The sequence below is a fragment of the Cricetulus griseus genome, chromosome 3 (genome assembly GCF_003668045.3).
Source record: "Cricetulus griseus strain 17A/GY chromosome 3, alternate assembly CriGri-PICRH-1.0, whole genome shotgun sequence".
Lineage (NCBI taxonomy): Eukaryota > Metazoa > Chordata > Mammalia > Rodentia > Cricetidae > Cricetulus > Cricetulus griseus.
In genome coordinates, this window is record NC_048596.1 from 196804967 (window position 1) to 196832325 (window position 27359).

Below are 27359 nucleotides of genomic sequence, written 5' to 3' on the forward strand. Positions count from 1 at the left end.
CATCCGTTCTCACATGAGTACATAGATCCAAATCTAGGACCTTGGCGTGCTCATGATGGCCTCAGTCTTCCCAGGGAACAGATCTCCTGGAGAGTATGCCAAGGGATCACTCCACACATCCTCCTGGAGGCCCCACCTACCCTCTACCTACCCCCGCTGTGGACTTTTGTATGTTTATGGCCCCATGGTCACTGTATATATCGTGTCATATCTGTGTAATGACTGAGATCTGTGTCCATCAGTCAATCCTAGGGTGCAGAGCCTGCAAATGGTCCTTGTGGAGGGGTTGGAAGGCAGCCACAGCAGAGGCCCTGAGCTTTACAGAAGTGGATATTTGGGCACAGACCTTGGTGCACTCAGGGAGAACACCATGTAGATTCAAAAGTAGACATTAGGCATCATGGCCACAGGAACAGGCTTCACCTGCCAGAAACCGGCCAGAGGCCTGGGCAGCCCCTTCCTCCCAGCCTTAAGAGGAGCTGGCCCTCCAATACCTGATGAAGATTGCAGCTTCCAGGCAGGGTGGTCATGCTTCTGCTGCTTTAATCCCCCGGTTGGTGGTACTTGACTGGGAAGACCCCAAAATCTAATCCAGCATTCTATAACATTAACACAAGTATGGAGACTCCTGTCCCCAGATGGAGGCAGGAAACAGACAAAGCAAGGGTGCAGTTGACAGTCACATATCTTTCACTGACACCGGGAATATGAGTCTGCAGAGCAGCCTACTGTGCTGATAAGGAAATCGAGGCCCCAGGGACACCTGACCCGCTGACACAAGCAGAGCCCACCAAGGTCCAGGCCAGCCTAGGCCTTCCATCTGCCACTGGGATCCTCTTCCTAGACATGGCGTCCCTGCTGCTGTCCCTTGAGGTCCTCCAGGGGAATCTCCTCCACAGAGTCAGCCTCACTCTCCTCTTCATCTTTCTCCTGGTGTGCCATGGTGCTCTGAACACTCTTAATGTCAGAAAGAAAAGTCACAGCCACAACATCCAAACCAGGAGTGGTGGTAACAAGCCCTGAGTTGGAGAGGTGGCTCCCCTACACTGCCGTGAGGAGTGACTATGGCTATGAGCTGCTTAGCAGGCGAGACCAAGAGAGGGCATGAGTACCAGCCAGGGAGAGTGAGTTTGGAGAAAGCCCAGTTCCTTCAGTGTGCTTAGAAAAGACCTTCATGAAGCTCAGTGACAGCCCCTTGTACTGGTCACCTCCCCTCCCAGTGGCCACCTCTCCTCACTGTAGCCACCTCCCCTCCCAGTGGCCACCTCCCCTCCCAGTGGCCACCTCTCCTCACTGTAGCCACCTCCCCTTGTACTGGTCACCTCCCCTTACACTGGCCACCTCCTCTCACATTGGCCACCTCTCTTCCCTGTGACTCTGGGGCCATGTCTGCCCTGACCATACCCCACTTGCAGACACTGCCAATTTCCCTGAGCTTGTTGGCCTAAGGCTGATGACAGTGAGCTGTTCCTGAGCTGTCAGATGACGTTTGGTGAGCATGCCTTATTCCTAACATATGAGAAGTTCTGAATCTGCCTGTAACCTGCCATGCCAGGTCCCTCCTTTCAGTGCACTCCCCTCAGCGTGCCTCTGGGGTGCTGGGCACATGCAGGTGGACACGGGCAGTCCCTCCCCAGCAATGCCACCACTGCTCCAGTTGTCAGCCATTCATCCACGTGCCATTTCACTTTGTCCCTGGATTAACTCCCATGATGTATAAGTGCTCACCTGGCTTGCCAGAGGCCAAGGGACAGATGGAGAGGGGCTGTTGTCAGTGAGTGGCCGAGCTTCGCTGTGCCCATAAACTCCACGCATCTTGGTTCTGAAGTCCTGCCAAGGAAAGAGCAGAGGGGCTGGATCCAGCTTGAAAGCACAGGAGTGGAGTAGGAAGCAAAGTTAGAAAGCTATGAGGCATCTCTGGGCACTTCCTGTTTGCTATGTTATGGACCCACAGCAGCCTCCTAAGAGGGTGTTCTAATCCCATCAAACAGATGGGAAAACTGAGGCCCAAAGGCTCTAGGTAACACAGTCACACAAGAAAATTACTCTCAACCCCTGAAAGAGTACTGTAGAGCTGGGACACAGGACACGTGCCTGTGACCCTGGCACTGAAGAGGCTGAGGCAGGAAGATCATGACTGAGGCTATCATGGGGCACAGAGATAAATGAAGCTTTGGCGAACCTGGGGTTTTTCTGTAGCCTTCTGTGTGGTTTTACAGCATATGTAAAAGCCCTTTGTTAGTGTGGTGTGAAAGATACTTGGCACCCATGTGGTCTTCTTGCCTCTAGGTAAAGGGTTGTCCCTCGCCCCCAGTTCTGTTCTTGAGTGCCAGCCTTAGTGGGTCGCCTGTGGCACCCTGACAGGAGCGAACAGAATGACTTCCTCTTGCCCCAGGCCTTAGTGCTCCCTATGTCTCGGGCTGCTGGCTGGTGGGAACCATTCACCAGGGGAACCTGGGGTAGGTGCCAGGCTGTGGGCTTTTGTGGACTCCTGGCTCAGTTACCAAGCTCCTCATCCATAGAACCCCACACTGCCTCCCAAGGCACCTTTACCCTTTCCCTGTATCCAGAGCACAGCTACCTCCCATTACCATCTGCACATACAGAAAGAGGCCTTTGAAACAACCCAGCTCCAGACTGTGACCCAAAGCCACAAGATAAAGGGACAGATGATTGGCTCACAGCATCAGTTTTGGGGCAGGGCTCTGCAGATAAAGCTTGTTGTGAATCTAATCAGCATGGCTGGGGACAGACAGAAAGTTTTTGTCCCTGCTGTTTCTGTTTGGTACTAAACAGTCCTGTGATGCTGAGGAGGTGACGTTCCAGGTGACCAGGAGAAGATTCCACTACGGGGTGGCACTCGGACCAGGTGTTTGAAGTAGCTCATGAGAGCAAGCCCTCAAGCTAGATAGAAATTCGGGAAAGCACAGACAAGCCCACCTGCAGGTCTCGCTCCAGGTCGTAGCTCTCCAGGGTCCTGAAAGCACTGGAATACACCTCCACTGCCTTTGCGTGGAAGACCATCTCGATGGTCACAAAGTCAGAGAAGATTCTCTGTGGGAGAGAAGCCTAGTCAGGGTATCGGCACCACACAGAGACACACCTACAGTCCTTTTTAAATTAGGGGTGAGGGACAACCCTCTACCTAGAGGCAAGAAGACCCCGTGGGTGCCAAGTACCTTTCACACCACACTAACAATGGCTACTGCCGTTTGAAAGGCCTCTTAATCCAGACAGCCTGCACCAGTTTTCACTCACTTATATACTCTCTTGTTCATCCCACAACTATTTCCCACATACCCACCATATCCCAGGCCCTGGATCTATATGCCAGGTGGTCTGGGGGGTCTAGCTGACCTTCTGGTCCTCAGAGATGAGAGGGGTAAACCCAATATAGGGGACTGACACAGGGCACAGCCTGTGCTAAGACCCTGAGGTAGGAAGGAGCTTGGACCTTGAGCCTGGGGTGGGGTGATTGCACAGGAGGCTGGAAGACCCGGGCTGCTGCCTTGGGTTAGAGCTGGATTGGTTTTTCACCTTAGGACAAGGTGAGCCACCAAAGAGTGTGAATCCCAAGACTGACAGATCAGAGCTGTCTGTCAAGGGGTTCCTGGGGTTGAAGAGTGGGAAAAAGAGAGCTGGACGGTGAAGCAGACAGGGATATCCATGGCCAGTTAGCCCTGAAAGAGCAAGTTCCTGGAGACCTCTTGTAGAACCTGGGACTGGCCCTAGTATTCCATAGTGCTGAAGGGGGCAGTTGTGGTGGAGATAAAGGAGACCCTGCCTGTCTCAGGACACCTCAGCATGGCTGCTTCCTAAAACGGCTTTTAGAGCTTCAAGGAGGAGTTAGGATTTCTTGCGGACATGGGTGAGAAAGAAGAGCAGGAGCAGGAGGGGACAGTGGGGACAGAACTGTGAATCAGCATCCTCCTGGTTGGGAGCTGTGTCCAGAGCATGTAACAGTTGGGTGAGGCCAGCATACCCATATCTGCAGCCAGGATCAAGTCTCCCCAGAGCCCTGGCCTCTTGAGGGTCATGTGGTCATACACTGCATGTGTACCTGCTCTCAAACACAGGAAGTCATACCCACCCACATGAATGCATGCACCCACACAGGGCTGCCACTGCATACCCGGAGGTCCTTCAGCTTCTGCTCCTGGAAGGCATCCACTGTCTCTGCCAGGTGGTGAGTAGAGCGGTTGGTGTCCACAGAGGCCCTCTGTGCACTGGTCTCCGCCTGGCCTCGGGAACACAAAAGGTAGAAAGTGTCACATGGTGGTCCTGATCCCTAGATATCATTCTGGGTTGTTCTCATACCTACCATATCATTTGGGGGGAGTTCCTCCTGCCTCATGGGGTCTCTTGCTAGCTTGGTCATTGAAGAAATGGTCAGGCAGAATCATGGTAAAAGGGTGGTCACTGAGATTGGACGGACCTGTTTCTTAGCTGTGTGACTTCAGGTAAATCACTTAGCTTCTCTGAGTTTAAATTTTCTTGCCAGCTGGGAGACGATAATGAGACCCGCTTGCAAAGTTGGGAGAACTGGATGGTGAGAGATGGGGAACTACTCCACAGTAGACCCACACTCATCATGTTTGAGGCCCAGAGGGCCCCAGACCCATCGCCAACACTGCCAGCAATAACTGTCATTCTGAGATAGGCACTTGCTGGTCTGAGCTTTATTCCATGGAGGCTCCATGTTCATGGTAACTGATTTTGCCCATGGACAATTGCAGGTGAATTGCCTGTTCCTCCTCATATGGCAAAGTTGGCTCTGTGCCAAGACCAACCCCTGAGCAGCCTTCACTGGAACTGAGTTCTGAGTTTGGCATTTAAGTTCACCTGTGACATTGAGCAATTCACCCCCATGGGTCTCACTTGCCTCTCTTTTAGAATGGGGCCCTAACACCAACTAAATATTTGTGAAATGGGGGGGGGGACACAAGGGAGCTAGAGGCTGGCACCCATAAGGTCCCCAAACAGGGAAGGGAGCTGGGATCTAAACAGATGAGTGACCAGGAGGTAGGGGCACTAGTGGAGGCTGGGATAGAAGTCAGAGGTGCTTGCCCCAGGCTTAAAGCCATGCCTGATCCCCTTGCTCAGGTGTGGTTCTCTTCATGCTACAGAATGGACACCAGGATTGTGGATCCAAAGATGTCCACCTCCAGGGCTGGAGAGATGGTTCAAAGGTTAAGGGCACACTGGCTGCTCTTCCAGAGGACCTGGGTTCAATTCCAGAAACCACATGGTGACTCACAGTCATATATAATGGGATCTGGTGCCCTCTTCTGGCATGCAGGCAGAACACTGTATACACACACACACACACACACACACACACACACACACACACACACACACACACACACACACACACAATAGATCTTAAAAAAAAAAAAAAGATGTCCAACTTCTAAGCCCTGTGTCCTGTCCACATGTCACCAGACACAGTATAGGGTACACTGGGCTGCAGTGGCCTGTGGGCTTCTGACTAAGGTGCATAGTGATCCCGAATTCTCTGATAAAGCAACAGGAATGAACTGGAGCAGAGCTGGGGGAAGGTGTAACTGCAGGGAAAAGGTGGGGGAAGGAGACAAGGGCTGGGGAACCCAAGTCTGCCTACTTATGATGAGGCCAGAGAGCCCCTCAGTGGATTCTAACCCCTTATCTATGAGGAGAGGGAAAGGGGGAAAGGAACTGTCATAATGACACCCTCCTACATGACAATCCAAAATGTTCCTAGGGGTCAAAGTGCAACTATGACTTAGTTCATGAAGGACCACTCTGAATGAGGCCACTTTCATAGTGACAAGCAGGGCAGGGATGGCAAGTCCTCCACAGCCCTGCCCGCAGTTCACAGGCAGGCTGGAGCTCATGAAGGAATGGTAGTGCCACCATCTCACTGGGTCTGGCATTTATACCCAAGCTGGCTTGGGCAGTAGGTCTGGGGCTGGCAGTGGCTACCCTGTGATCAGGATACAGGTGACCCAATGACTGGGTGGCTTGCAGGTGACAGAGCCCAGATCCCCTGACCCTCAGCAACCACCCTCCCTTTGCATCACCCTGGGCACTGGCCTCACTGGGTAAGTGTCACCTACCATTCCAGGAAGTCTTTGTTACCTGCCTAAGATGTGGAGATGCTGCCTGCCCAGATGGAAATATGACACATGACACTCACCTGGGACTGAGGAGGGCTGTTAAGGATTCAGGTGAAGCCAGGTGGCCTGCAGGTGGTACCCCCTTCACAGCCCCTGCCCAATGGATCCAGGTCCCCAATCCCTTCAGAGCATTGTGTGGGTCGGCTACCCTGCCAACCAGGAGAAAGGATACAATCATTTGTCGATCAGATGGTGACTTCTGCCTCAGTTTCTCCAGCTTTTCCAGTTGTTTGATCTCATTATTTTGGACACGTTTACATTTCTTGATATCTGCCTACATAGAAAAAAGAGGGTCATTTCCTAGAGATCCCAAGGGGCCAGTCCTCACCCCTGAACACCTTGAGGTGCACCCAGCTCACCCGGGTCTGCTTTATTTGGGCACCATAGAGCTTCAGAGGGCTGATGACCTTGGCCTCCAGCCTCTCAACCTACAGGGCAGCATAAGAAAACAGAGAAGACAGTTCTATGATCAGTCACTTGCACCCCCAGGGGACATGTACAGGGCCTACACCTGGAATAGCAAGGGCCTGGCTCTGCATTCAAGGGCTCTGCCATGTGCTTGTTCCCACTAAGCTGGCATTCCCAACTGTGCCCTGGTACAGTGACTGTGCCCCAGGGTGTCTCAACAGCTCAGTGGAACAGTTGCGGAGTCTGGGAGGACAACACAGGGCACAAAAATTAGGAGTATCACGAGGGAGGGTGACATGTTCTGTGGACAGTTTGTGTGTAGAATCCCAGCATGGCAGAGACAGGGCTTCAGGCCCTTCCCTTTCCTGGGCCCAGTGCAGTTCTGGGCTCCAGACTGCCTCAAGGTGTTGAGCTGCTTGGAAAAGGAGATGGAGGTTTACGAAGCAAAGACTGGTGTAGGACTCCAAGATGATTGCTCTTCATGACTTCTAGTACTGGAGGGGCCAGTGAGTGGGTCCAGGAAACAATGCAAGAAAGACCCTTGGACCTCATCCCAGGCTTCAGATTCCAGGTTCTCCTAATAGCTAACAGCTCAGGAGAGAGAAAGGGGACAGCTTACATTGTTAACTGGGAAGGACCTAGAATTATCTACAAGACAAGCTCTGGCCTCATCGGTGGGGACAATTTTTAGATTGGATTCATTGAGATGGAAGACCCACCATAAGAGTGGGTGGCACCAGTCCCTGGGCCCAAGATTGGAACTGAGTAAAAAGGAGAAGGTGAGCTGAGCACCAGCATCCCTCTCTCTCTGCCTTCTGACTGCAGATGCGATGTGACCAGCTGCCTCACACTATCCGCCATGACTTCCCCATCGCATGAGTCAGGCTTTTGGACACAGCAATGAAAAGTGAATACATCCCAGCACCTGGCAGGATCCTAAGATGGCACTGCTCTGGGTCTTGGGGTTGCACCAGCAGCAGAGGAGTCCGAGTTTGATGGAGGAGGCCTGGGCGGGGGCAGTGTCTGGGCAAGACATTTAGAGAGTCTGCCCTCCTGTCATGGCTCCTAACATCTTGGGGAGCAGGCTTGCCAAAGGAGCAGGAGTGGCTCTGGTCCCGCTAAGCCATTCCTTTTCAGTGCCCTTGTCCCTGTTAGGGACAGTGTTATGGTAAAGGATCATAGAAGGGTCAGCTCCACCCTTTCCTTACTTTCAGAAAACTCAGTTACAATTTCTTTCTCCATCCCTTTGATGTCCTAAACCCTTTAAGAACATAATGTCCTTGGCTGTATGAACATAATGTCCTTCTTGGTGGCTGTATGAGCTCTTTCTTAGGCTTAGGGCCAGCTCTCCACATGGGAGGAAGCCAGAGGCCTCAACTGGGTGGGGATGCTGGGTGGCACTCAACTGCCCTGCATGCATCTAGAAGCTTCAATTTTCCAACTGGTCAGAACAGGGAAGGGTGCCTCACACCTATAATCCTGGCACATAGGAGGCTGGCCCTGAGTTCTAGGTCAGACTAGGCTACAGAGTGACCTTATTCCCCAAAAAGGATAGTGGGCATAGCCACCCAGTGACCATGTGACATCTCCATGGACCATGGGAGAAGCACAGCAGTGTCTTTCAGGGACAGTCGCCCTCTGTCCCAAGAGCATGCACCTGCCTGGCTAGATGTAAGTGTAGCAGGAGCTGTCTGTCACACAGCCTGTGCTGTGTGCACCCGCCTCTGTAGTGCTCAGCCACAGTTCTCTCTCATCCTCTTCTCTGCCAACCACACAGGCTGTTTCTGAAAAGACATTGCTCCATTGCTATCTCCTTCATCTTCTCCCTACACCCAGGAATCTGGGGACCTCATGGGGCCCCCACTAGGCTTCCAGGTCCCCGTGACTGGAGCAGTTCTTGTCCAACACCGTGAAGCCTTCTAGCCCTACCCTGTCACTGATGTGATCATGAAGGGAGAGAATGTTCCAGCTTTCACTCCTGACCCGGGCCGCCATGCTCACCTCTGCCTGCCGGTAATCCTGCACTTTGGCCAGGTCCTCAGCAAAGTCTTTCATGGTAGCCCGCAGCTCTGGGTTCTCAGTGTTAGCAAAGTCCATCAGCTGCTTCACCAGCTGGTCGGCTTTGTCACGCAGCCGGGCTGTCTTGCGCGTGTAGGAGGCCAACAGCGAGCAGAACTGACCAAAATACCTCTCAGCATTGGTCACAATGTTCTCCATGGCCCTCACCTGATTGTCCCTGGGTAGGGATGATAACACCAAGTACAGACAAGGTCATGGTCACTGAAGCCACTATACCCATCTCTCCAATGTGGCAGGCACCATCCCAAGCACCTGTCCCCAAGCACCTGTTCCCTGGACAGTTCTGAGTGATATCTTGGGCCCTTTGAGGCAGAAGACAAGACCTGCCAGTGCCCCACGGCTGAGCAGCGGTGGATGGAACTCAGGCGGGGCCTTTGTCCCTGGAGCCTGTGAAGGGGTGCAGCACTCCATACTCTTGTGCACACCACTGTATCAACTGCAGAGGCTCCTCCTCTAGCCCCCTCCACAGTCACAGGTCCTCCCCATGCTGTCCACTCTTTTCCCCGTTTTAGAAGCTTGGAGTTGAATGAATGACCTTCGGGGGATCCATTTGAGGCTAACAGTTTGAGGCCTGAATAGTTTGAGGCCTGGTTCAGTGGGTAAAAAACACTACTGAAGACCTACGTTCAGATCCTCAGTGCCTGAGTTAAATAGTGGAGAGGGGCTAGACAGATGGCTCAGTGGTTAAGTATGCCTATTTCTCTTATAGAAAAACCCAAATTCACAACCACCTGTAACTGCAGCTCCAGGGGATCTGATGCCCTCTGCTGGCCCCCATGGGCATCTGCACTCATGTGCACAAATCCACATCTGTATATACACATACATAACTGAAAATCTAAAAATATGAGCTGGACATGGTCATGCATGCATTTAATTCCAGCACTGGAGAAGCAGATCTCTGTGAGTTTGAGGTCAACTTGGCCTACATAGAGAGTTCCAGAACAACCAGGACTACATAGAGAAACTCTTTCAAAAACCAAACCAAACCAAATGAAACACACACACTTAAAAAAAAGGGTCAGGAGTGACCCCACATGCACCTGTATGTAACTCCAGCATGGTGGGGCATGGAGGCAGGAGGATGACTGATTTTCTGGTTGCCAGCCTAGCTCCTGGTTCAGTGACAGATCCTGTCTCAGGGCTATAAGGTGGAGAGTGATAGACAGGGCACCCAACATCCTCCTCTGGGCTCTGAACAAGTGTGCACAGACACACACACACACACACACACACACACACACACACACACACGTTCTAAGATACACAAACACACAATTTATTTTTAAGAGGACCATTTTGCACACCCTCTTTCCTTCCCAGTATCTCGTTTCTTGCAGTCCATTTGGTGCCAGGTATGCTCCAGTAGGAAGGCATTGTTGCAGACAGCTGTGCTAGCTCCCACTGGATGCTTGCATGCTCAGGTCTGACAGATGCATGGTGCCATATGTCCCCACAAGCTACCTGCAGGGTATTAGGCCCTCACTCTCCCAAACTCCTCTAGCTGGTCCCTCCTCCCTCCCCACCAGCCTTGGGCTCCTCCATGGAGCACCTTACAGACTGCTGAACCAACACACTCAACACCATTGCAACACCTTCTGGGCTTATGCCAACTCTCCCATGACCCATCCTTGTTCGTCCCTGTCCCCCTCTGTGTAACCTACCCACACCCTGTGATAACATGTGACCTTAACTTTCCTGGGAGTGCAGGAGCCTGCTTCGGGGTCTGCCTCCTTAGGCTTCCCTCCTCATTCCCCACTCCTCAGCCCCAGGCTGTTGCTGTCTCTTGTAGCTCTCCCTCTCTAAAGCCTAAGCCCCTCATGCCCTGCCCCCAAAGCAGAACCTTCGAGGAGCATCATCTCACCTTCCTAATGAGCCTTAACTTTGTAGTTTACAAATGCTCTGGTCACACTGCCCTATATGTTGCTGCCTCCATTGGAGGTAGGGAGTCAAGATAGGGTTTCTCTGTAGCTTTGGAGCCTGTCCTGAAACTCACTCTGTAGACCAGGCTGGTTTCAAATTCACTGAAATCTGCCTGCCTCTGCTCCCGGGTGCTGAGATTAAAGGTGTGTGCAACATTGCCTCCATTTTTAAACCAAGTAAACTGAGACCCATTCTGTCCAAGGGCACACAGCAAGCTCCAGATTCCATGGGAGCATCACTCATACACAGGATAGATGTGCTGGTCCCAAGCTCTGGAAATCAGGCCCTGTGGGGAGAGACTGGGGAGCCAGCTATTAAGGAGCACAGTAGGTGCATTCAGACCACAGGGAAACTCAAAGTTAATCATGGAGGGCCAGTGACAGTTAGCCAGGGCATTAGGCAGAGCAGTGGGCAGGGCTCCCAAGGGCAAGGTCTGGGTCTGGAGTTGTAAAGGGCTTTCTAGGCAGTATGTGTGGGAAGCAGGGAACAGACCTGATAGTGGCTGCACCAGGTCTTCAGGCAGCAAAGGCGAGGCAGGCAGATTGGAGTCTAGAAACCTCTGTGGCCCAAGCCCTATCCTCCCCTCACCTTGAGAAGGGATGGCAGGGAGCTCACTGCCCTCTTCCCTGATGCAGCAGAAGGTGAGAGTCCCACCAACACCTCCCTCCCGGCAGCACAGGCTGCTCACCTGGAGAGGAGGACATTCATTGCGGATGGGGCAGTTGCTGCCTTGATCTTGGGGAATAAGAACAAAGTCCCAGGGGTCCCCTAGGCGGAGAGAAGCCAGCCAAGGCTGGGCCCAGCTGTGTGGTCTGGCTGGGCTCAAGGGACTCTGCTGCCTGGTTGCCAGGCAACGGGCCATCCCAGGCAAGCCCTGGGAGGAGCCCAGCTGGTTGCTGGGCAACCAGGGCCTCCCCTGCGGGGTGAGGAGGGCTTGCTTTGGGCTTAATTGCACTCTGAAATGGGAGGTGGGAGGAACAGAGACTACACATGCTTTCAAATACGGAGCTTCTTGGGGTCCAAAGCGACTGTTTTCACCAGGAGGGGACAGGGAGCCCCCTGAAGGCAGCTTGCCTGGGACTTCACCCTGGGCCCTGCTGCATATTTGGGTCCCAAGGCAGAGGGTCAGGTGCACGGGGCCTAGAAGGTGGTGTCATTGTCAAGGGTAAGGTGAAGAAGTAGACGGCAAATGAGGGGGAGCAGGGCGGGCGGAGGACTTGTCTGTGAATGAAGGAATGAGGAGCAGCAGCTCAGCGCAGCGCTGACATATCAGGCGGCCTGGGTCTCCCTGGGTATGTGGCTCCCACTGTTAGAGTTAGGAAAGGTGACCCCAGTGTCACAGCACTAAAATCCTCACAGCCCTTGGTGTGTTTTACTCATGGTAAGAGGTCTGTGTGTCACAGCCTGGCATTTCACTTAAGATACAAGGCAGCCAGATTCATACCCAGGCCTGGTGGTGGAGGCAGGGAAAACAAAGCAGGGTGTTGATAGCTCACCGGGGTGACTGTCACACTGGGTCAGCTTTATGTGTGTTCCAGCTCTGACCATGCTGGTATTTGCTTTTAAACACTTATTAAGGCAGGGACTTTCAGATCAGCTGTACCAGGTTCAAATCCCAACCCCAGCTTGGCTGTGTGACCTGAAGCAAAGCACCTGGCCTCTCTGGAATCTAGACAATTACCTAACAAGGGAGATAGAGCCCCTGGTGCTGTGGTGAAGAGGTAGGGTGGGCGGGGCAGCTGGCAGCTGTGCAGCTGGCCCTCAGGAGCACACCTGTGTGTCTGTCTCAGTGACACCTGTGTTATGCTCCCCTTCTTCGGGACGGGTCCCCCAGACAGCACACAGACACAACAAACCTCTGCAAGTTCTTTGAGGTACTATGCCCTCTGTTTGGGGCAGCCACGACCCTTACCTCCCATGTGGGCTCCCCCAGTCCTGTGGTTTTCCTCTCTGGGTAATGTTCCTAGCCCACAGTTCTCTGGCCCATAGTTCCTAGCCCTGTTCTACTCCCTCCCCTATGGGCTGCTTGCTGGATTAAAAAGTATCTCCCCAAAGTGCATGTTCACCCTGGGTCTCAGGCAGAGCTTTATTGGAAATGGGGGTCTCTGTACATTGGATGAGCAGATGAGTCACTCCAGCACGGGAGGTGGGCCTCACTCATGGGCTACTGCTCCAGTCTGCAGAGGGAGCACCCACACAAGATACCCATCCACCTCCTGTGGTCCTGGGACCATTCATTGACTGCTCGTGGCTTTTCTGTGTGTGTGTGTGGGGGGTGCCAATGCCTTAAGGATATGCTCATATCCTAAGGATATGGGGTGCAGGAATGACTGAACCCTGCCTCAGATAGCCAGGGAATTGGTACATCCCTGAATCAGTCTGTCTGTGGTCTTCTCTCTTAAGGGATCAGCTTCCTCAGGAACCCAGCTTCGTTCCAGTCTGCCCTGTACTGTAATAGCATGTTACCACCAGAGGACGACAGAGACCGTGCTCAGACCCTCCTGTCTGGGGAGGAGGAACTTGCTTGGGGGGGGGACGGACACAGGAAGATGGAGAAACACGTGTGACATAGGTGTGGAGAACAGTGTGTGTGAGGTCTTGTTCACTGGAAGCCTTGAGAATCCCGTGACTTTTGAAAACTGAAAACTGCCTTGTGCTGCACAGAACCAAGACATCTGGTGGCCAGAGAGGGGAAGCTTGAGTCTCCAGTCGCCAACACACATAGTCCAGGGTGGCCACTTGAGGGCGCACGCTCTCAGTCCTGTTGTGTTTCTCTTCAGTCTTCCCTTTCCCTCTGTCCTATCTTTCTGTTTCTGTCTCTCCCTGTTTCTCCGTGTGTCTATGCCTGTCTCGTTGTCTGTCTGTCTGTCTGTCCGTCCGTCTGTCTGTCTGTCTGTCTGTCTGTCTCAGTCTCTGTTGTCTCTCTCTGCCTGTCTGTCTCAGTATCTGTCCTATCTGTGTGTCTTTCACTCTCTCTGTCTCTGTCTCTGTCTCTGTCTGTCTCTGTCTGTCTGTCTGTCTGTCTGTCTCTCTCTCTCTCTCTCTCTCTCTCTCTCTCTGTGTGTGTGTGTGTGTGTGTGTGTGTGTGTGTGTGTTCTCCTACAGATGAGCATCTTGCTGAGCTATGTGAGACAGGTATATATATCATGAGGCCCAGCATTTCAGGAGGGCAAGGCCATGAATCTTGGTCACTCCCCACCCAAGAGAGGAGCCCAGCTACTGTCTGGTGGCAGCTACATGTGTGCTACATGGGGTCCTGTTATAACTGTAGATGGTTTCACCCTCCAGTCTCAGAAGCATGTTGCATAGCAATCCAGGCACCTCTCTTGTTCCTGGGCCCCTGTAGCATCTGTGAGGCAGACTCTGGCATCTACAGTCTTGAACGATTAGGAAAAAGAGGGAAACCCTTGAGCTGTGTCCACTTTAAAAGCCCAGTGGCAACTTCAAAGCCCAGTAGCAAAGGCCAGGAGGGGCCGGATCACTATCGCCCTGGGTACATAAACAGAAAACCTAGGAAGACTCAGTGACTGGAACTTGAATCAGGCCCTGCCTTGGCCTCAGATGTGCTGTGTGATTTGCAGTCATTTTCCCCCTCTGAGCAGCTCTGTGGCACCCTGGAGCAGGACCCATGGTCTGGGAGCCATGAGTGGTCACTTCACCCACCACCATCCTTTTGGTGAGTCACTGGTTCCTAATGTCCGTATATAGACCTCATGTCCTCCGTCAGCTCACCTTGCTACCAAGTTCACCTCCTTATTAAGAGGGATCAAATACACAGGGCAAGAGAAACCAGACTGTGATATATATGCCTGCCATCTGGGTCCTTTTTGAGAGCTGAGTACTGGTCCATTCTAGGCCATATGTTCAGATGTGATCTATCACTGGAGGAGTATGAACTAAGCGCCTACTGTGTACACAGCCGTCACCAGGCACTTGGGCCATGTCTGTGAGACAACAGGCACATGGCACTGTGTTCACTCAGAGAACATTCTGTCTGGGAAAGCAGGAGGTCCCAGCCAACAAGATGCTTCAAACAGCCACAACTCTTCCCTCTGGAGCTCATGCACCAGAAACAGGGAAGGCCTCCATGGCAATTGCTTGATAATATTCTGGGGACTGCTTCCTCAGAATGAGGTCACAGGGCTGTCTCTGGAGAGCAGAGGGCCAGAGCCATGCCTTTATACACTGCCCAGTGTCAGGGCATTGCTCCACAGCCAGGAGTCAGGGAAGAAAGAGATGGGACAAACAGAGCTTTCTCCACAAAGGCCCTACTGTGTGAGCTCACAGTGTCTTCTTCGGTGCTGGTGTGTGTGTTTTAGACAGTCTCCCTTTGTAGCCTAGGCTAACCCTGGAACCTGAGATCCTCTTGCCTCAGCCTCCAAGTGCTGGGTGGAAGGATGACAGGCTCTTGTTTAATTTGGGTTAGACCTGTGACCCTTCCCTGCCAGCAGGTGGTGGTGGTTGTTGGTTTTGTTTATTTTTGAGGCAGGGTCTTTAGTATGCCAGGCTGGTTGTGGACTCACTATGTAGCTAAGGATAACCTTGAGCCCCTGATCCTCCTACCTTTACCTTCAAGTATAAGATGATAGGCTGTGTGCAATTTATAAATATGGACTTGTGGCTGGCATATGACACATAGAAGTCTAGGGTTCTGTCTCTGTCCAGCTGTGAACAGAGACCCCACTTGGTACCACATAAAGTCAGCACCCTTGGGTGAATCCCCCAAACCAGGAAGCAAAGCTTCCTGCCCAGGGTGTCTGAAAGCTAGTGATGCCTCTTACCCAGGGTGTCTGAAAGCTGGTGATGATGATTAAGCCAGCCCACACAGCCTCTGGGATGACAGAGCATCCCTGACGTCAAAGCTGAGGCCCATAGGACAACACACGGTAACCTCTGAGTTTCTCCTGGAGCTTGGTTCTCACATGCCCCACTTGGAAAAGCTGGTGATTTTGGCCTGGATCCTGACTGGCCACCCCAACCCATCTTGAGGATCCCCACAGTCAAATAACGTGGTTTTAATCCCAGCTTTGGAGCTGATGAGATGGCTCACTGGGCAACGGAGCTTGCAGCCAAGCTTAATGTCCCAAGTTCTATTCTGGGGATCCAACCATGGTAGAAGGAGAGAACCAACTCCCACAAGTTATCCTCTGTGGCATGTATGCACCTACCCAACCATACAATAAATAAATGTAATTAAAAATGGAATTCTAGCTCTATTGCCTTACAACTGGAGACTGTGGCCAGCAGTGGCTCTGGGCCTCAGTTTATCCATCTGTGAAATGGGACTGGTCAGGGACCTCTTTCCTCAGAAAGTGAACAAGTACATGGCACTCGGATATGCCTGGTCCAGCCCTTACTCTGCACATGACACTGCATGTGGCTACTTTGACTCCTCTCCCTGTGTCCCAAGGCTGGAGCCAGGTGGCATGAGTGGGCAGGGAAAGTTGGATGGTGCCCAAGACAAGCTCTGCTGACTCAGGTGGCTACTGCAGAAGCCAGCAGCCACTATGCAAGTCACCTGTATCAAAGGGAGCAAAGAGTGACCTCCCTCAGGCCTGGCTACACAGCAACATACCCCATCCCAAAGCTTTACACAAGTTTGTCCTTTGAACTGCAGGTGCCCCTTGGCCAGGCCTTCTCCCCATTGGCCAGGCTGGCTTGTCCCCTAGAGAAGCAATTCACCATGCTAGGCTCAATGACACTTTAGCTGTAGCTGGGACCTGGGACCAGGGCCACAGTCAGGTTACCACACCAGACCAGCAACCTGACCCTGCTCTGCTTACCCCAGGACCAAGTCTGTCTAGGGCAGCCATGTGGAGGATGGTGCCTGGACAGTGGGCTAATGACTAATTGTCAGAACTTAGAAATGCCCCCAATACAGAGAGGGCTTGGTGTGGTACCTGGATATCAGGTGACAAAGGATCTTTGGCTCTAAAGCCGTGAAGGTCAGCTGTGGCCAACGTTATGGCACTTTGGGAAACTCCCACATTCACCCTTCAGTGTGTTGTTGGCCAGATCTCTGCACTCAGCCCTTGAGTAGCCCTGTGCAGGGCAACTGTGTGCAGCTTTTCCCGGGTTACTGTCTAGCCAGGGTTGGTTTCCAATCCCCTATATCCCAGAGTAGCCTAGAACGCACAATCCTTCCTCCTCAGCTTTCTAAGTGCTGGGCTCACAGGCCACTGCCCCAGGCCCGGCTGGTTGTAGGCCTCCAAGAACTTGTGTGCTCACAGTCTTGTAGCATATGTAGCTGTTGTATGTTTGTGTGTTGTGTATTTGTGCCTTGATCCTCGAGCCAGTGTCTCTCATTGAACCTGGGATTCATCATTTTTTGGCTAATCTGGCTGGTCAGCCAACTATGGTAATCCCGTCTCCACCCACTGTAGCGTTGTGGTTATAAGTGTAGTGGGCCACGCCCACCTTTTACTCGGATGCCAGGGATCCAAAGTCACATCCTTGTGCTTTAGCAGTGTGTGCCCTTACCTCCCACTCTGCCTCCCAGCCCCTCCACTGTCTTTGCAGACTTGGCAGCTGTGAATTCCCCCAGCCACAGATTTTTTAAAAAAAAAATTAGGGGGAGGTCAGGGTCTCAAGTGCTGAGGCTGTTCTCAAAACCTCAGTGCAGCCAAGGATAACTTTGAACTTGTGGTCCCCTGGTATCCACCACCTGAGTACTGAGATGGCAGGCATTTGCCGGCATGCCCAATCCAGGACTCCATGCGTACCAGGCAAGCACTCTACCCCTTGGAACCACATGCCAAGCCCAGAATGTGTTTTTAAGTGCATTAGTACCAAACACTGAGGCTTTTAATGACCAGGAACTGGAAGGAACCTGCAGGTGCTATCGTGCAGGTTACTCACCACCTAAGTGGTAGTGACAACACCTACTATGTACCAAAGCACAAGCTGAGCACTTTGCTGACAACCCTTTCCACCCCTTCTCAAGAACACTCTACATATGTCTCAGCCAGGCACAGGAGTCACCCTGAGCAACCCCAGGACCTGAGTCTTGGTTGTAGCCAAGGCTCTGTGCTCCATTGCTGCTCCCTGTGCAGGGATGGTTGTTTTCCCACCTGCCAAGAGAGCAGGGATCCCCTATCCCATCCCTTCAGTCCCTAGTGCCTGGAAGTGATCACGGTGCTACAACAGAAGTATATTTGAGCAAATGAATGAGTGAGGGATTGAGCATGCCTTAGTACCAGGTGCTGAGCTGACACTTTAGAACCGTCCATGGGAGGCCTGGAGGCCCCCCTGGCAGGTGGAAGCTCACTATTAGCCACATAGGGTCAGCATCTCCCTGGGAGGCCTGTCCTAAGGCTGGGTGGCAAACAGCCCAGAAGGGGCCTCAGGGTGGGAATGGCCCCTCCTACTCGGCCACCTTGGCGCCTAGGCTTTCCCCAGATGGCCCTGTCCATCTCAGGCTTCCCAGCCACCAGGGAGCTCCAAATAGCATGGCTCACCTTTCACACAAGGGACTCCCTCCTTTGCAGCTTTGGCATCCCCCACCTCTCCTGTTACATTCCACTCACAGTCTGGATTGCAGGAGGGGAAAGAGAGGTGGGGGAAGAGTGTGTGTGTGTGTGTGTGTGTGTGTGTGTGTGTGTGTGTGTGTGTGTGGTGGAGTGGGCGTGGGGGCGCAGGCTAGCTGGGACAGGACTCAGGATGTAGACCACCACCCTTCCCACCCTCAGGCTCACCCCTGGCCAGGTGAGGAGACTTCCTACATGCTGCAGCTGCCAGGCAGGGGGCCAGGGGAGGGACACTGAGCCAGAGAGACAAAAGTCAGGAGCAGAGGCACTCATTAACAGTGCTCTGTTATTTCTTCTCTCCCAGGGTGACTAGGTACTGTCAGGCAGGTTGTTCACTCTACAAGGGAACATAGATTCACCTGACAGGCCGTGTTGCCTGCCCCGGGCTTCTATCTGTCCCCAAGGCATTTTTTCCCTCACAGTGTAGGGAAAGACACTGTGTAGGCTGGCAGCCTGGCTTCTGCATCTTCTGAGACTCTTCCATGATCCCACTGGCCCATGTAACAACAGGAGCAGCACCCTGTCTTGAGCACAGTTGGAACCTGGGCTGTGTTAAGGGACTGTGTACACAGTGTCTCTCCCCTCCCCTGCCCCCGATAATCTTTATATCGTGAGAAGCCTGGACCACAGATGTATTGCATAATGCATTGTAAGATCCCTCACTGGGATCTGCTGCTAGCTTCCACTCCAGGGCAGTGTGGAGGAGGCTGCTGTGCCACTTCCCCATCCCTGTGCACACAGCAGGTACGAGAGCTGGGCATGTGTGGGTGCAGATTCAGATGCCCCCCCAGGTGGTTTTATCAGACAAGAGCATGGGAGCTTCACTCCATAGGTCACCTCACCTCTCTTCTGGGTCCCTAAGTTGCTCCAGTCCAGGAGAGACTTGTTGTCAGGCAGAGCCCTTAAGTGATACCTCTACATTCCCCGGGAAGCTCATGCTCAGCATCTGCACAGGCACAGTCAAGGACTCCAGAGGGCAGCTGTGCTCTGAGCCAGGGGAGTGGTCCAGGCTCCATCCTGACCTCATCCATCCCATCCAGACAGGGATCCTGCTGCTATCACCTTAGTTTTCCCAGCTGAAGAATTGGTGACTAACTATCCTGCCAGCTCTGCCATGACAAGGTGAATAAAGCACTCTATAACTCGCCCGGGGACATGTCAGCACACAGTAGGCACTCAATAAGTGTATTTTCTCCTGTCTGCTTGTCACCAGGACAGACAAGATTTGCAGGTAAACAGTAGGTACTCAATTTGTGTCCTCTTCTGTCTTCTTGCTACTACGGCATATGGAGGCACACAGGCATACAATAGTCACTCAGTATGCATATATTCCGGGTCTCTTCATGTTCTGTAGCATTACACTCTAGAGCTCCATTCCCAGGAACCCCTTCTTCTGTTCTCATGGTGGCCCTGGGCCTTGTCCTGCACTGGGATGTTTCCCTGTTCCATCTGTTGGTGTCGTGAATATCAAGACGAAGAAAAACCCTACCCCAGACTTGACGTCAGCACCCAGCCTAATTGGTCCTGGAGCCTTGTGAGTCTCTAGCTGTCCGGTGTGGAGTCTGAGGTGGCGGTGGGAGGTGAGGGTTGTTTGCACCCATGGCTTGAAGTGAAGGCTTTGTCTTCATGGCTTTTGGCACAGACACCTTGCCCTGGGCACTCTCCCTGGTGTAGCAATCTGACTTATCACTTTCTTGGGGAGAGAGAGGCATGAATATTTAATTACCCCACTGCTAAGAGGCCTAGTGGAGCCAGTGAATGAAGAGCTGGCTTTCTCCTCTAGAAGGGCCACTCAGGGTCCTGCCAGCCAGCCAACTCCTCCCATCCTGCCTCTCATCACTGGGAGACCCTGAGCCATCGGGCCTGTACCCACGTCTTGTGGTGTTGGTGAGCTTGGGTCAGGCCTCAGCTCCTGGGCACACTGTGTTTTCTTTACAAGAGACATGGGAGGCAGCAGTGGTGGGCGGTGGCAGGTCAAGTCCCCTGGCCAAGAAGGAAGGCCTGTGGCTGCCGGCTAGAACATTTTGCCCCATGTGAGCCAAGAAATTCCAAAAGAAACACGGCGGTGTCCAGCCTGGGAGAGGCGGAAGGGGACTTCCTCTCTGAGTGGCCTCAGGTCTCAGAGGCCTGTTTGGTGGGGGCCCCTCTGGCAGCAAGAATGGAGGGGCAGTACAGACACAGGAAATGGGGTCAAAGCTTTAGGCACCTCCAAATTGGGAGATACTCAGGGCCAAGAGTCTCAGGAACACAGCAGCGAGGACAGTGTGTCCTCTTTTAGGAGATCTTGCAGACAGCTATACTTTGCTTCTAGGGTGGGTAAACTGAGGCACCAAGATGCCCTCCCAATGTCTTGTGTTGCAGAACAAGCGTGCAGCAATCTGAATGTCCCAGCCTCAGATGTATCACCCAATATCCTTTACGCACCAAAGGCTAGACAGACAGACAAAGGAACAGGCTCAGGCAGGGAACATCCGTAAGTCACTCTGTGGTTCATTTGTCATCCATGACAGTGCAGCTCACCTGGAGGACTGTGTGCAGTGAAACATGAACTAAATGAAGATTCCACCTCTGTGTGTGTGTGTGTGTGTGTGTGTGTGTGTGTGTGTGTGTGTGTGTGTGTGTGTAGGGTGCCTATGTGTGTCTGTGCCTGTTTGGATGTTCCTGTTGTGTGTGTGTCTGTGCGAATACAGAGACCAACTACATCCTCATCTGTCACCTTCCACCTGTTCATCTGTGGCGTCTCTGAGTATACCTAAGGCTTGCATTTCCTAGGCTAGGCTAAACACAGCATGCCCCAATAATCCTCCTGTGTCTGCCTGACTTGGAGCTAGGGTTATAGGCTTGTGTAGGACACCTGGCTTGTCACATGGGTGCTTGCATCTAAACCCCAGTCCTCATGATTGCACAGAAAGAGCTCTCAACTGCTGAACCACCTCTCCCATCCCAGCTGCAGAGTTTTAATAGCAACTACCAGGAGCAGCGAGGAGCTCCTTTGCCATCATCTGACCAACAGGGGCAAAAAGCCTGAGGGTGGTGCGATGTTTGAGGGGCTTGCTTAGCATGTGTGACGCCCTGGTTCCATCTTCAAAGCCTCAGAGGGGGCGGGGGGGGAGCAGATACTGATGTACCATCTAACCAATCATTGCTGGAGTCAAACATGAAAAGTACAGCTGTGTGGATGTGTGAATAGCAACCCCTGAGACATGCAGTGAGCACTCTGGACAAGGGAATGCAGTCACCCTGATAGGTAGTTGGAGCTGAACTTAGGGCTGCCTCTGCAGAGCCTTAACAGTGCTCCTGTCAGTGCTCCTGACCTGGTCCTGCCCAGTTTCTAGCAGTGACTGGGGAGACTGGGAAAGGACGGGACCAGTCAATGCTCACTTGATGGACCTTCCTTGGTCCCAGGGTGAAGGGCCCCAAGTAGTTCCTGAACAAGGTAGCCAGGTGTCACAGCTGCAGGAAAAGCTCTGGAAGGGGCTAGGGCTGGTGTGAGAGGTCTTGCAGCCCACATAGCATTTATTGAGTACCTACTGTGTACCAGGCACTCTTGGTGCCTTACTCAGGGAGGTCCTCACTGACTCCAGAGGTTTTTGACCAAGGGGTGAGCAGGCCTCACCCCACCCTGTATGTTTCCTTAGAAACAGATCCCAGGAGCCCTGGGAAGAGTTCCCAAGCTGTCTGTGCCTTTCTTCCCAGCTTCCCTCCTTTCACACATAAAAGGGACACTGAGGCTGGAGGAGGGAGGGGAGAAAGAGGAGGGAAGAGAAGAAGGGATGGGAGGCAGAAGAAACAGCGAATGAGATGGTGGCCTGGGCCAATTTTCCATTTTTTAAAGACTTTTATTTTTAATTGTGTGTGTGTGTGTGTGTGTGTGTGTGTGTGTGTGTGTATCATGTGCATGCCCACACACGTATACACACAGGGAATGTGTGCCACAGTGGGGTGTGGAGATGAATTTTGTGCATTTATGTTCTCCTTTACCCTCATGTTGACTGCGGGAATTGAACTCAGGTTGCCAGACTTGCCCAGCAAGCACTTTACCCACTGATCCCTCTCATTAGCTCTGACCTCATCTTTAGGGACACTCATGAACTCTGAGGTATGACTTGATTGCAGAACTAGCCCTGAGAATATTTCCACAGGTCTCAGCTTCATGCACAGTCCATTCCATCCCCCACGGGATCCTAAATCCCACCAGGCTGAGGTCCACCAGCTCGGACAGCCTAGACACCCTCCTGGAGCCTGCCATCTGTGTCTAAGGACTGGCTCTGGCTTAAGCTTGGTGTCTGGCTAGCCCGCTGGCCCTAAGGACAGAGGCTGTTAGCCAGAGGAGGGTCTCTGTCCTCTTCCTTACCAGATGAGGGTCCTAGGCAGATCTTGGTAGTACTATGAGTTCATGCACAGCCCTCTGACCACTGGGAAAGGCTCTGCAGCCCAACCCCTCTTTCACTTCCTTCTTGGAGCCCCTTCTCAGGGCTGAGATTTCAGTTCGAAGGAGCACAGAGCATGGTCATGTTCACAAGGTTCTTTGCAAGTGCTGTTCTGTGGACTGGATCACCTTCCTCCCTGACACCCTAGCCTGGTAGGCTCTTGGTTGTTAGGCCTGTTTCTACTCTGGTCTTGCATTTCTCCAGGGACTTTCCAAGAAGCCAGCTCCTGAGATGCTTAAGTCAGGTGACAGCACCCCTGTGGTCACCCTGAGAACCCCAAGGAACCAAGGGACCCTATACTGACTTCACCTGTTGCTGTCTCCCCAGGGCCTGGGGCCTGGCACTCAAGGGACCCCATCAGCAATGTCAGAAGGAAGGGTGAGGAGGAAGTGTGTCCATCCTGACACCCCACTGCACACCATTAGCTCAGGGCTGATGGCTGCTGCTGAGACCACAACCCAATTGCTACTGAATCAGGAGCTTGAGGTCAGTTCCCACAGCCCCCTGCACAATGAGTGTGTCAACACCACTGGCCAGGGCCTCTTGCAATCAAGGACAATGCTTGGCCCGTTGTCCCGAAGGACACCCCTGGGTCTCCAGAGGCCAGTGACCCTGCCCAGCCACCTGGCCCTGTGCCTGCAGGCAGCCTGCCCAGGGCGGCCACCTGGAGACTCCTTCCTTCCAGCTGGAGTCCTGGCTCCAGGGGTTCCGGCCACACCTTTCCTGTGCCACCTCCAGGGCTGGGCCCCCACCCTCAGACTCCACCCTGTCACAAGCTTGCTCTTCTAGGACAGAAGGGGATCACTGGGGCGGTGGTGCCACCACTGTTAGAACAGATGACATGTGCTTGGACTTGGCAGCCACTAGGCTCTGCTCACCAACCTGATACCAAGAGTCACTGTTGCCACTGCACAGCTGAGGAAACCGAGGCTCTGAGAAGTTAAGTGTCTTGACAAATTCACACAACTAAATCCACAGTAAAGAGAGAATAAGTCCAGCAGGAAGAGTCTGGTCACATCTCTACCCTGTCTTACTGGGGACATACCAGCCGCAGGGTCCTACTACCTCTGAGTCTCTTGGGCCTGCATGTAACAAGCCAGGATTGGGGTTGGGGTGACTCTGCATCTCTAACCCATAACTCTGGTTCATCTAGGGGTGAGTTGTGGCTAGCTGCAGCTGGAACAGAGGTCTTAACACTGTCTTTGGAAGAAGCTATGAAGCACCCTCCTCTGGGCTTCTTCAGGACACATCTGGGGGAAGATGGGTGTGTGTGTGACCACCCACAACCTGGGACAGATGTCTTGGTGATTTTGGCACCATTAGACAGAAGGTAGAGGGCAAGAGGAGGGAGGCTAGGGAGAAACTGGGAGACCATTGCTGGGCAAGGAGTATGAGGGACCCACATGTGGGGATGTGGTTGCCACTCTGGCCTCCTGCCAAGCTGGGCAGTAAGAATCACTGGGTCAGGAGGAAAGAACAGGCCTGGGGCCAGCCAGATCCCAGACTCAGGTCTGTAAGGCCCAGAGCAACCTGAGGAAGAGGGTCACTGTGACCATTGGTCTCCTCTTCAGTAAAGTGAACAAAACTGCATTTGCCTGAATGAAAAAATGAAATGAAAGGAAGAACATGGGTGCTCCCAGGTTTGGTGGAGAAAGTTTCTTGTAGGTAAAAGGGAGAGCATAGCCAGAGACACAGGGCATAGCAGAGACGTCTGGGAGAGTCTGTGTGACCATGACCCTGGGCCGGGCCATGTGAGGAGAAGTGGATGGTGACAGGGATGGTATCAGTTCAGGACCACCAAGACCAAGTTACCAGCACAAAGGAGAGTTATTTGACCTGGGGATGGGGAGACAGGGTATAAGAGACAAAGACAGGAGACAGAGGATAAGGAGAGGGGGCAGGGGTGTTTGTCCTAGAGGAGAGGACAAAGGACTGACTGCCTCTGGATAGAGAGCAGACAGTCGTGGCAAATGGGAACATGGTGGTTTATAAAGGTACAAAGAGAAACCCTGTGTTAAGATGAGGTGTTTAATTCTAATTGGGCATGTTAATTAGGTGAGCTAAAGGGGGCTTTTGATTGCTGAACTTCAATACTTTGATAACTGAACCTTGGTAGTCAGCCTCAAGAAAAGTGGCCAAATAAGGGAATAGACCTTGGTGGAAAGCTTTAGAAATGTAATCTAATGATTTTTATTTTTATTTTGCAAGGCAGGGGGAGTGGGTAAGAAGGGCAAGGCCTGTCAGAGCCATTTTTGCCATGCTGGAGCTGGCTAAAGTCCCTTCAGGAGAGGAGAGGGGCAAGCCAGGTATAGCCGCAAAAAGGTAAAAGAGCTGGTAATGAAAATGTCTGGATTGTATAGGGAAGGGCAGGCCAGCCCCTTCAGGGTAAGGGGCAGGATATGCCAGGCATATACCCTGTAACAGCTAGGGACTGAGAAATGATGGGAGAACCTGGCAGCCAGGTCCACTTTTATGTTAAATAGGAACCTCAGTTAGCCATTTGTCCCAGGCTTGAGACCTAACATCGCCCCTCGGGGCTGTCATGAGGAACAGACATCAGGAAGAACCATAAGGGGTTCACACTGCAGAGAAAGAGGAAGAAGACTCAGAGGGGTCTGCTGAGGGTGGAGAGACAGCACCTACACCTCCTCCAAGACCCGACCTTGACTTGGCCTTGCTTCCTATCTGAACTTGCCAGCGGGCCTGCCCTCCTATTAACCTTCCCAGACCCTCAAATGAATTCCAGGCTGCAACCTGCAGGGCCCAGTGGGAAGGACCCCTCCTGGGCTCCTGTTGTGGCCTCTTGCAGCTGCTATAATTTCACGGCTCTTGTGCTCGTAGCCACTGTGTGTCCCTCCCTCCATTCCAGTTGTTGGGCCATCTCAGTCGCCTGCCTTGGTCAGCGGTATGAATCCAAGCAGCCCTAGTCTCACTGGGGAACCACACAGACTGAGGGACACCAGAAGAGCAGCTATCTAGCGCTGCCGTTCCCAGGTTTGATTCACCTGGGTCTACCTAGAAAGATCTCAGGGAGGAACACTGTCTGGGCCTCTTTGGGTCACATGCCCATCTCTGCACCAATCATAATTGTTGAGAAAATGGGGATCTGCAATTGGCTGGAGCTGGGCTATATGCTTCCCTTGTTGCCAAGGTGCAAGGGCAGACTACCGTGGTGGGCAACTGCCCAGAAGCTGAGGGACAATAGGGAACAGTCCCGGGTCAGGGGCATCGCCTCCAAGTATGGAGCATGATTTGAGGTGCTGGTGGTCCCCTAAGTCCAACACAGAGTCTTGCAGGGTGCAGGGAGGGCAGGACAGAGGAAGGTGCCCTGTACTGGTGTCCAGGAGAGGGCGCAGGGACACCCCTGCGCATCCCGGCCCTGTCACCAGAGCGCATGTTGCAGCCATCTGGCCGGCCTGCTGCTGGGGGTCCCCTCCTGGAGCCCTGCTGCTGACAGGAACCAGCGCCTTTTACAGCCGCCAGCGCATCTGGGAACGCTCTGGCCTCCGGGCTGGAGCTGAGTCCCAGCCACGCCGGGGAGCAGCCCCCACCCTGCACCCACGTGACAGCCTGCTGGACGCAGGCCACCACCGTTGTGTAACCAGCCTTGTCCAGGAGAGAGGCGAAGCTTCGGGGCAGGGCTCCAGCTGGGGCTGCCGCCAGGTCCCCAGCAGGCCTGGGGTGGCTGGGGACGCCCGCAGCAAGGGCACTGCCCCCTCTTTTCTACACTCTTCTTATACTCCTCCAGATACTCCTGACTTTTCTCTAATGCTCTCTCTTCTCTGTCCCCATCTTTCTCCTTTCCCGCTGTTCTTTCTGTCTTACCTTCTCTTTCCTCCTCTTTCCCCTCCTCTCTTCCCTCTTCTCTAATTCTCCTGACTTTTCCTTTCCAACTCAAGGGGCCCAACCCATCCCAGGATCCCCTTGGAGGTGGGAGCCTGAGTAGATTACAGTGCTTTCCACAGACCCAATGTCTACATCAGAGGACAAGGGCTGGGGAGTGGCTGTGACCCCCGGCAACTCCACACCATGTCACACATTCCCGCAGGCCTTTTAAGGACAAGACCAGCTTGAGGGCAGGCGTCCAGCTTTGGCCCCAGATCTCTTTGGGATAGGGATCATGGGCGGTTGCTTCCAAAAGGAACTGGAGTAGAAGGGGTTTCCTAGGCCTCAGGCAGAGGGGAGATCCTGTCTGGGGCCCATAGCAGCACCTCCAGATCCTGCCTCAAACCTACTTGCCCTGCCCATGGGAATCTGGGACTGGAACCCTCTTCCTCTAGTCACTCAGTCTGTAAGGAGCAGACCAATGCTCCAGGCAGCAAGAATGGTGTGTGCAAAGGTCCCAGGGTACAGAGCCACATTCCTGGATCTAAAAAGAAGCTCTTCTCACCTCAGTGAGGGGGGGGCCAAAAGATATGGAGGGATGGAGTCTGAGTATGGCAATAGGGGGGGTACTCTGTGGGCTGAGGCAGAAGCATGCCTGACTCCCATGTTTGGAAGCCTACAGGGGGGTCACATGGAGAAGACACAAGGACAGGCAAGCCAGAGAGTAGAGAAACACTGTGGTCATTGAAGCAGGAGGGGGTGGTGCTGTGTGGATGGGCTTCTGGGAGATGAGGACGTGGGGAGATGAGAAAGAGCAGGGAGAAGGTGTCCCCAGCTGTGTGCAGAGATACAACACCCTCAGGGACCTCACAGGCTGTGTTCCCCTTGGCTCAGGTGAAGAGGTGCAGGGCAGGGCTGTGGTGTGCCTGGACTAAGAGAAGTGGAAGACTTTGGGGTCCCTAGGGCTCTAGAAGGTGTGAGTTGTGGTTGCTGGTGCCAGGAAAGGTAGG

At 53.1% G+C, this 27359-nt stretch overlaps 1 protein-coding gene across 1 annotated transcript; it reads right to left on the reverse strand.

The window, feature by feature from the left end:
• Window positions 1–711: 711 nt before the first annotated feature.
• Window positions 712–11276, reverse strand: Cibar2 (CBY1 interacting BAR domain containing 2). Its single transcript, XM_035442719.1, has 9 exons — window positions 11257–11276; window positions 8568–8802; window positions 6518–6586; window positions 6331–6432; window position 5784; window positions 4133–4242; window positions 2941–3054; window positions 1729–1830; window positions 712–957 (listed from the first exon to the last, which is right to left on the reverse strand). The coding sequence occupies exons 1-9, from the start codon at window positions 11274–11276 to the stop codon at window positions 841–843; spliced, it is 870 nt and encodes a 289-aa protein (XP_035298610.1). The 3' UTR covers window positions 712–840.
• Between the last annotated feature and the right edge of the window lie 16083 nt (window positions 11277–27359).

What these genes read in the sequence shown, in the direction of transcription:
- Cibar2 (XM_035442719.1), bottom strand. Translation starts at nt 11,276, where the DNA reads ATGAATGTCCTCCTCTCCAG. An exon ending in ATGAATGTCCTCCTCTCCAG is followed by an intron (nt 8,803 to 11,256) that starts GTGAGCAGCCTG and finishes ATCCCTACCCAG; the next exon opens with GGACAATCAGGTGAGGGCCA. An exon ending in ACCTGGAGCGAGACCTGCAG is followed by an intron (nt 1,831 to 2,940) that starts GTGGGCTTGTCT and finishes TTTCCTTGGCAG; the next exon opens with GACTTCAGAACCAAGATGCG.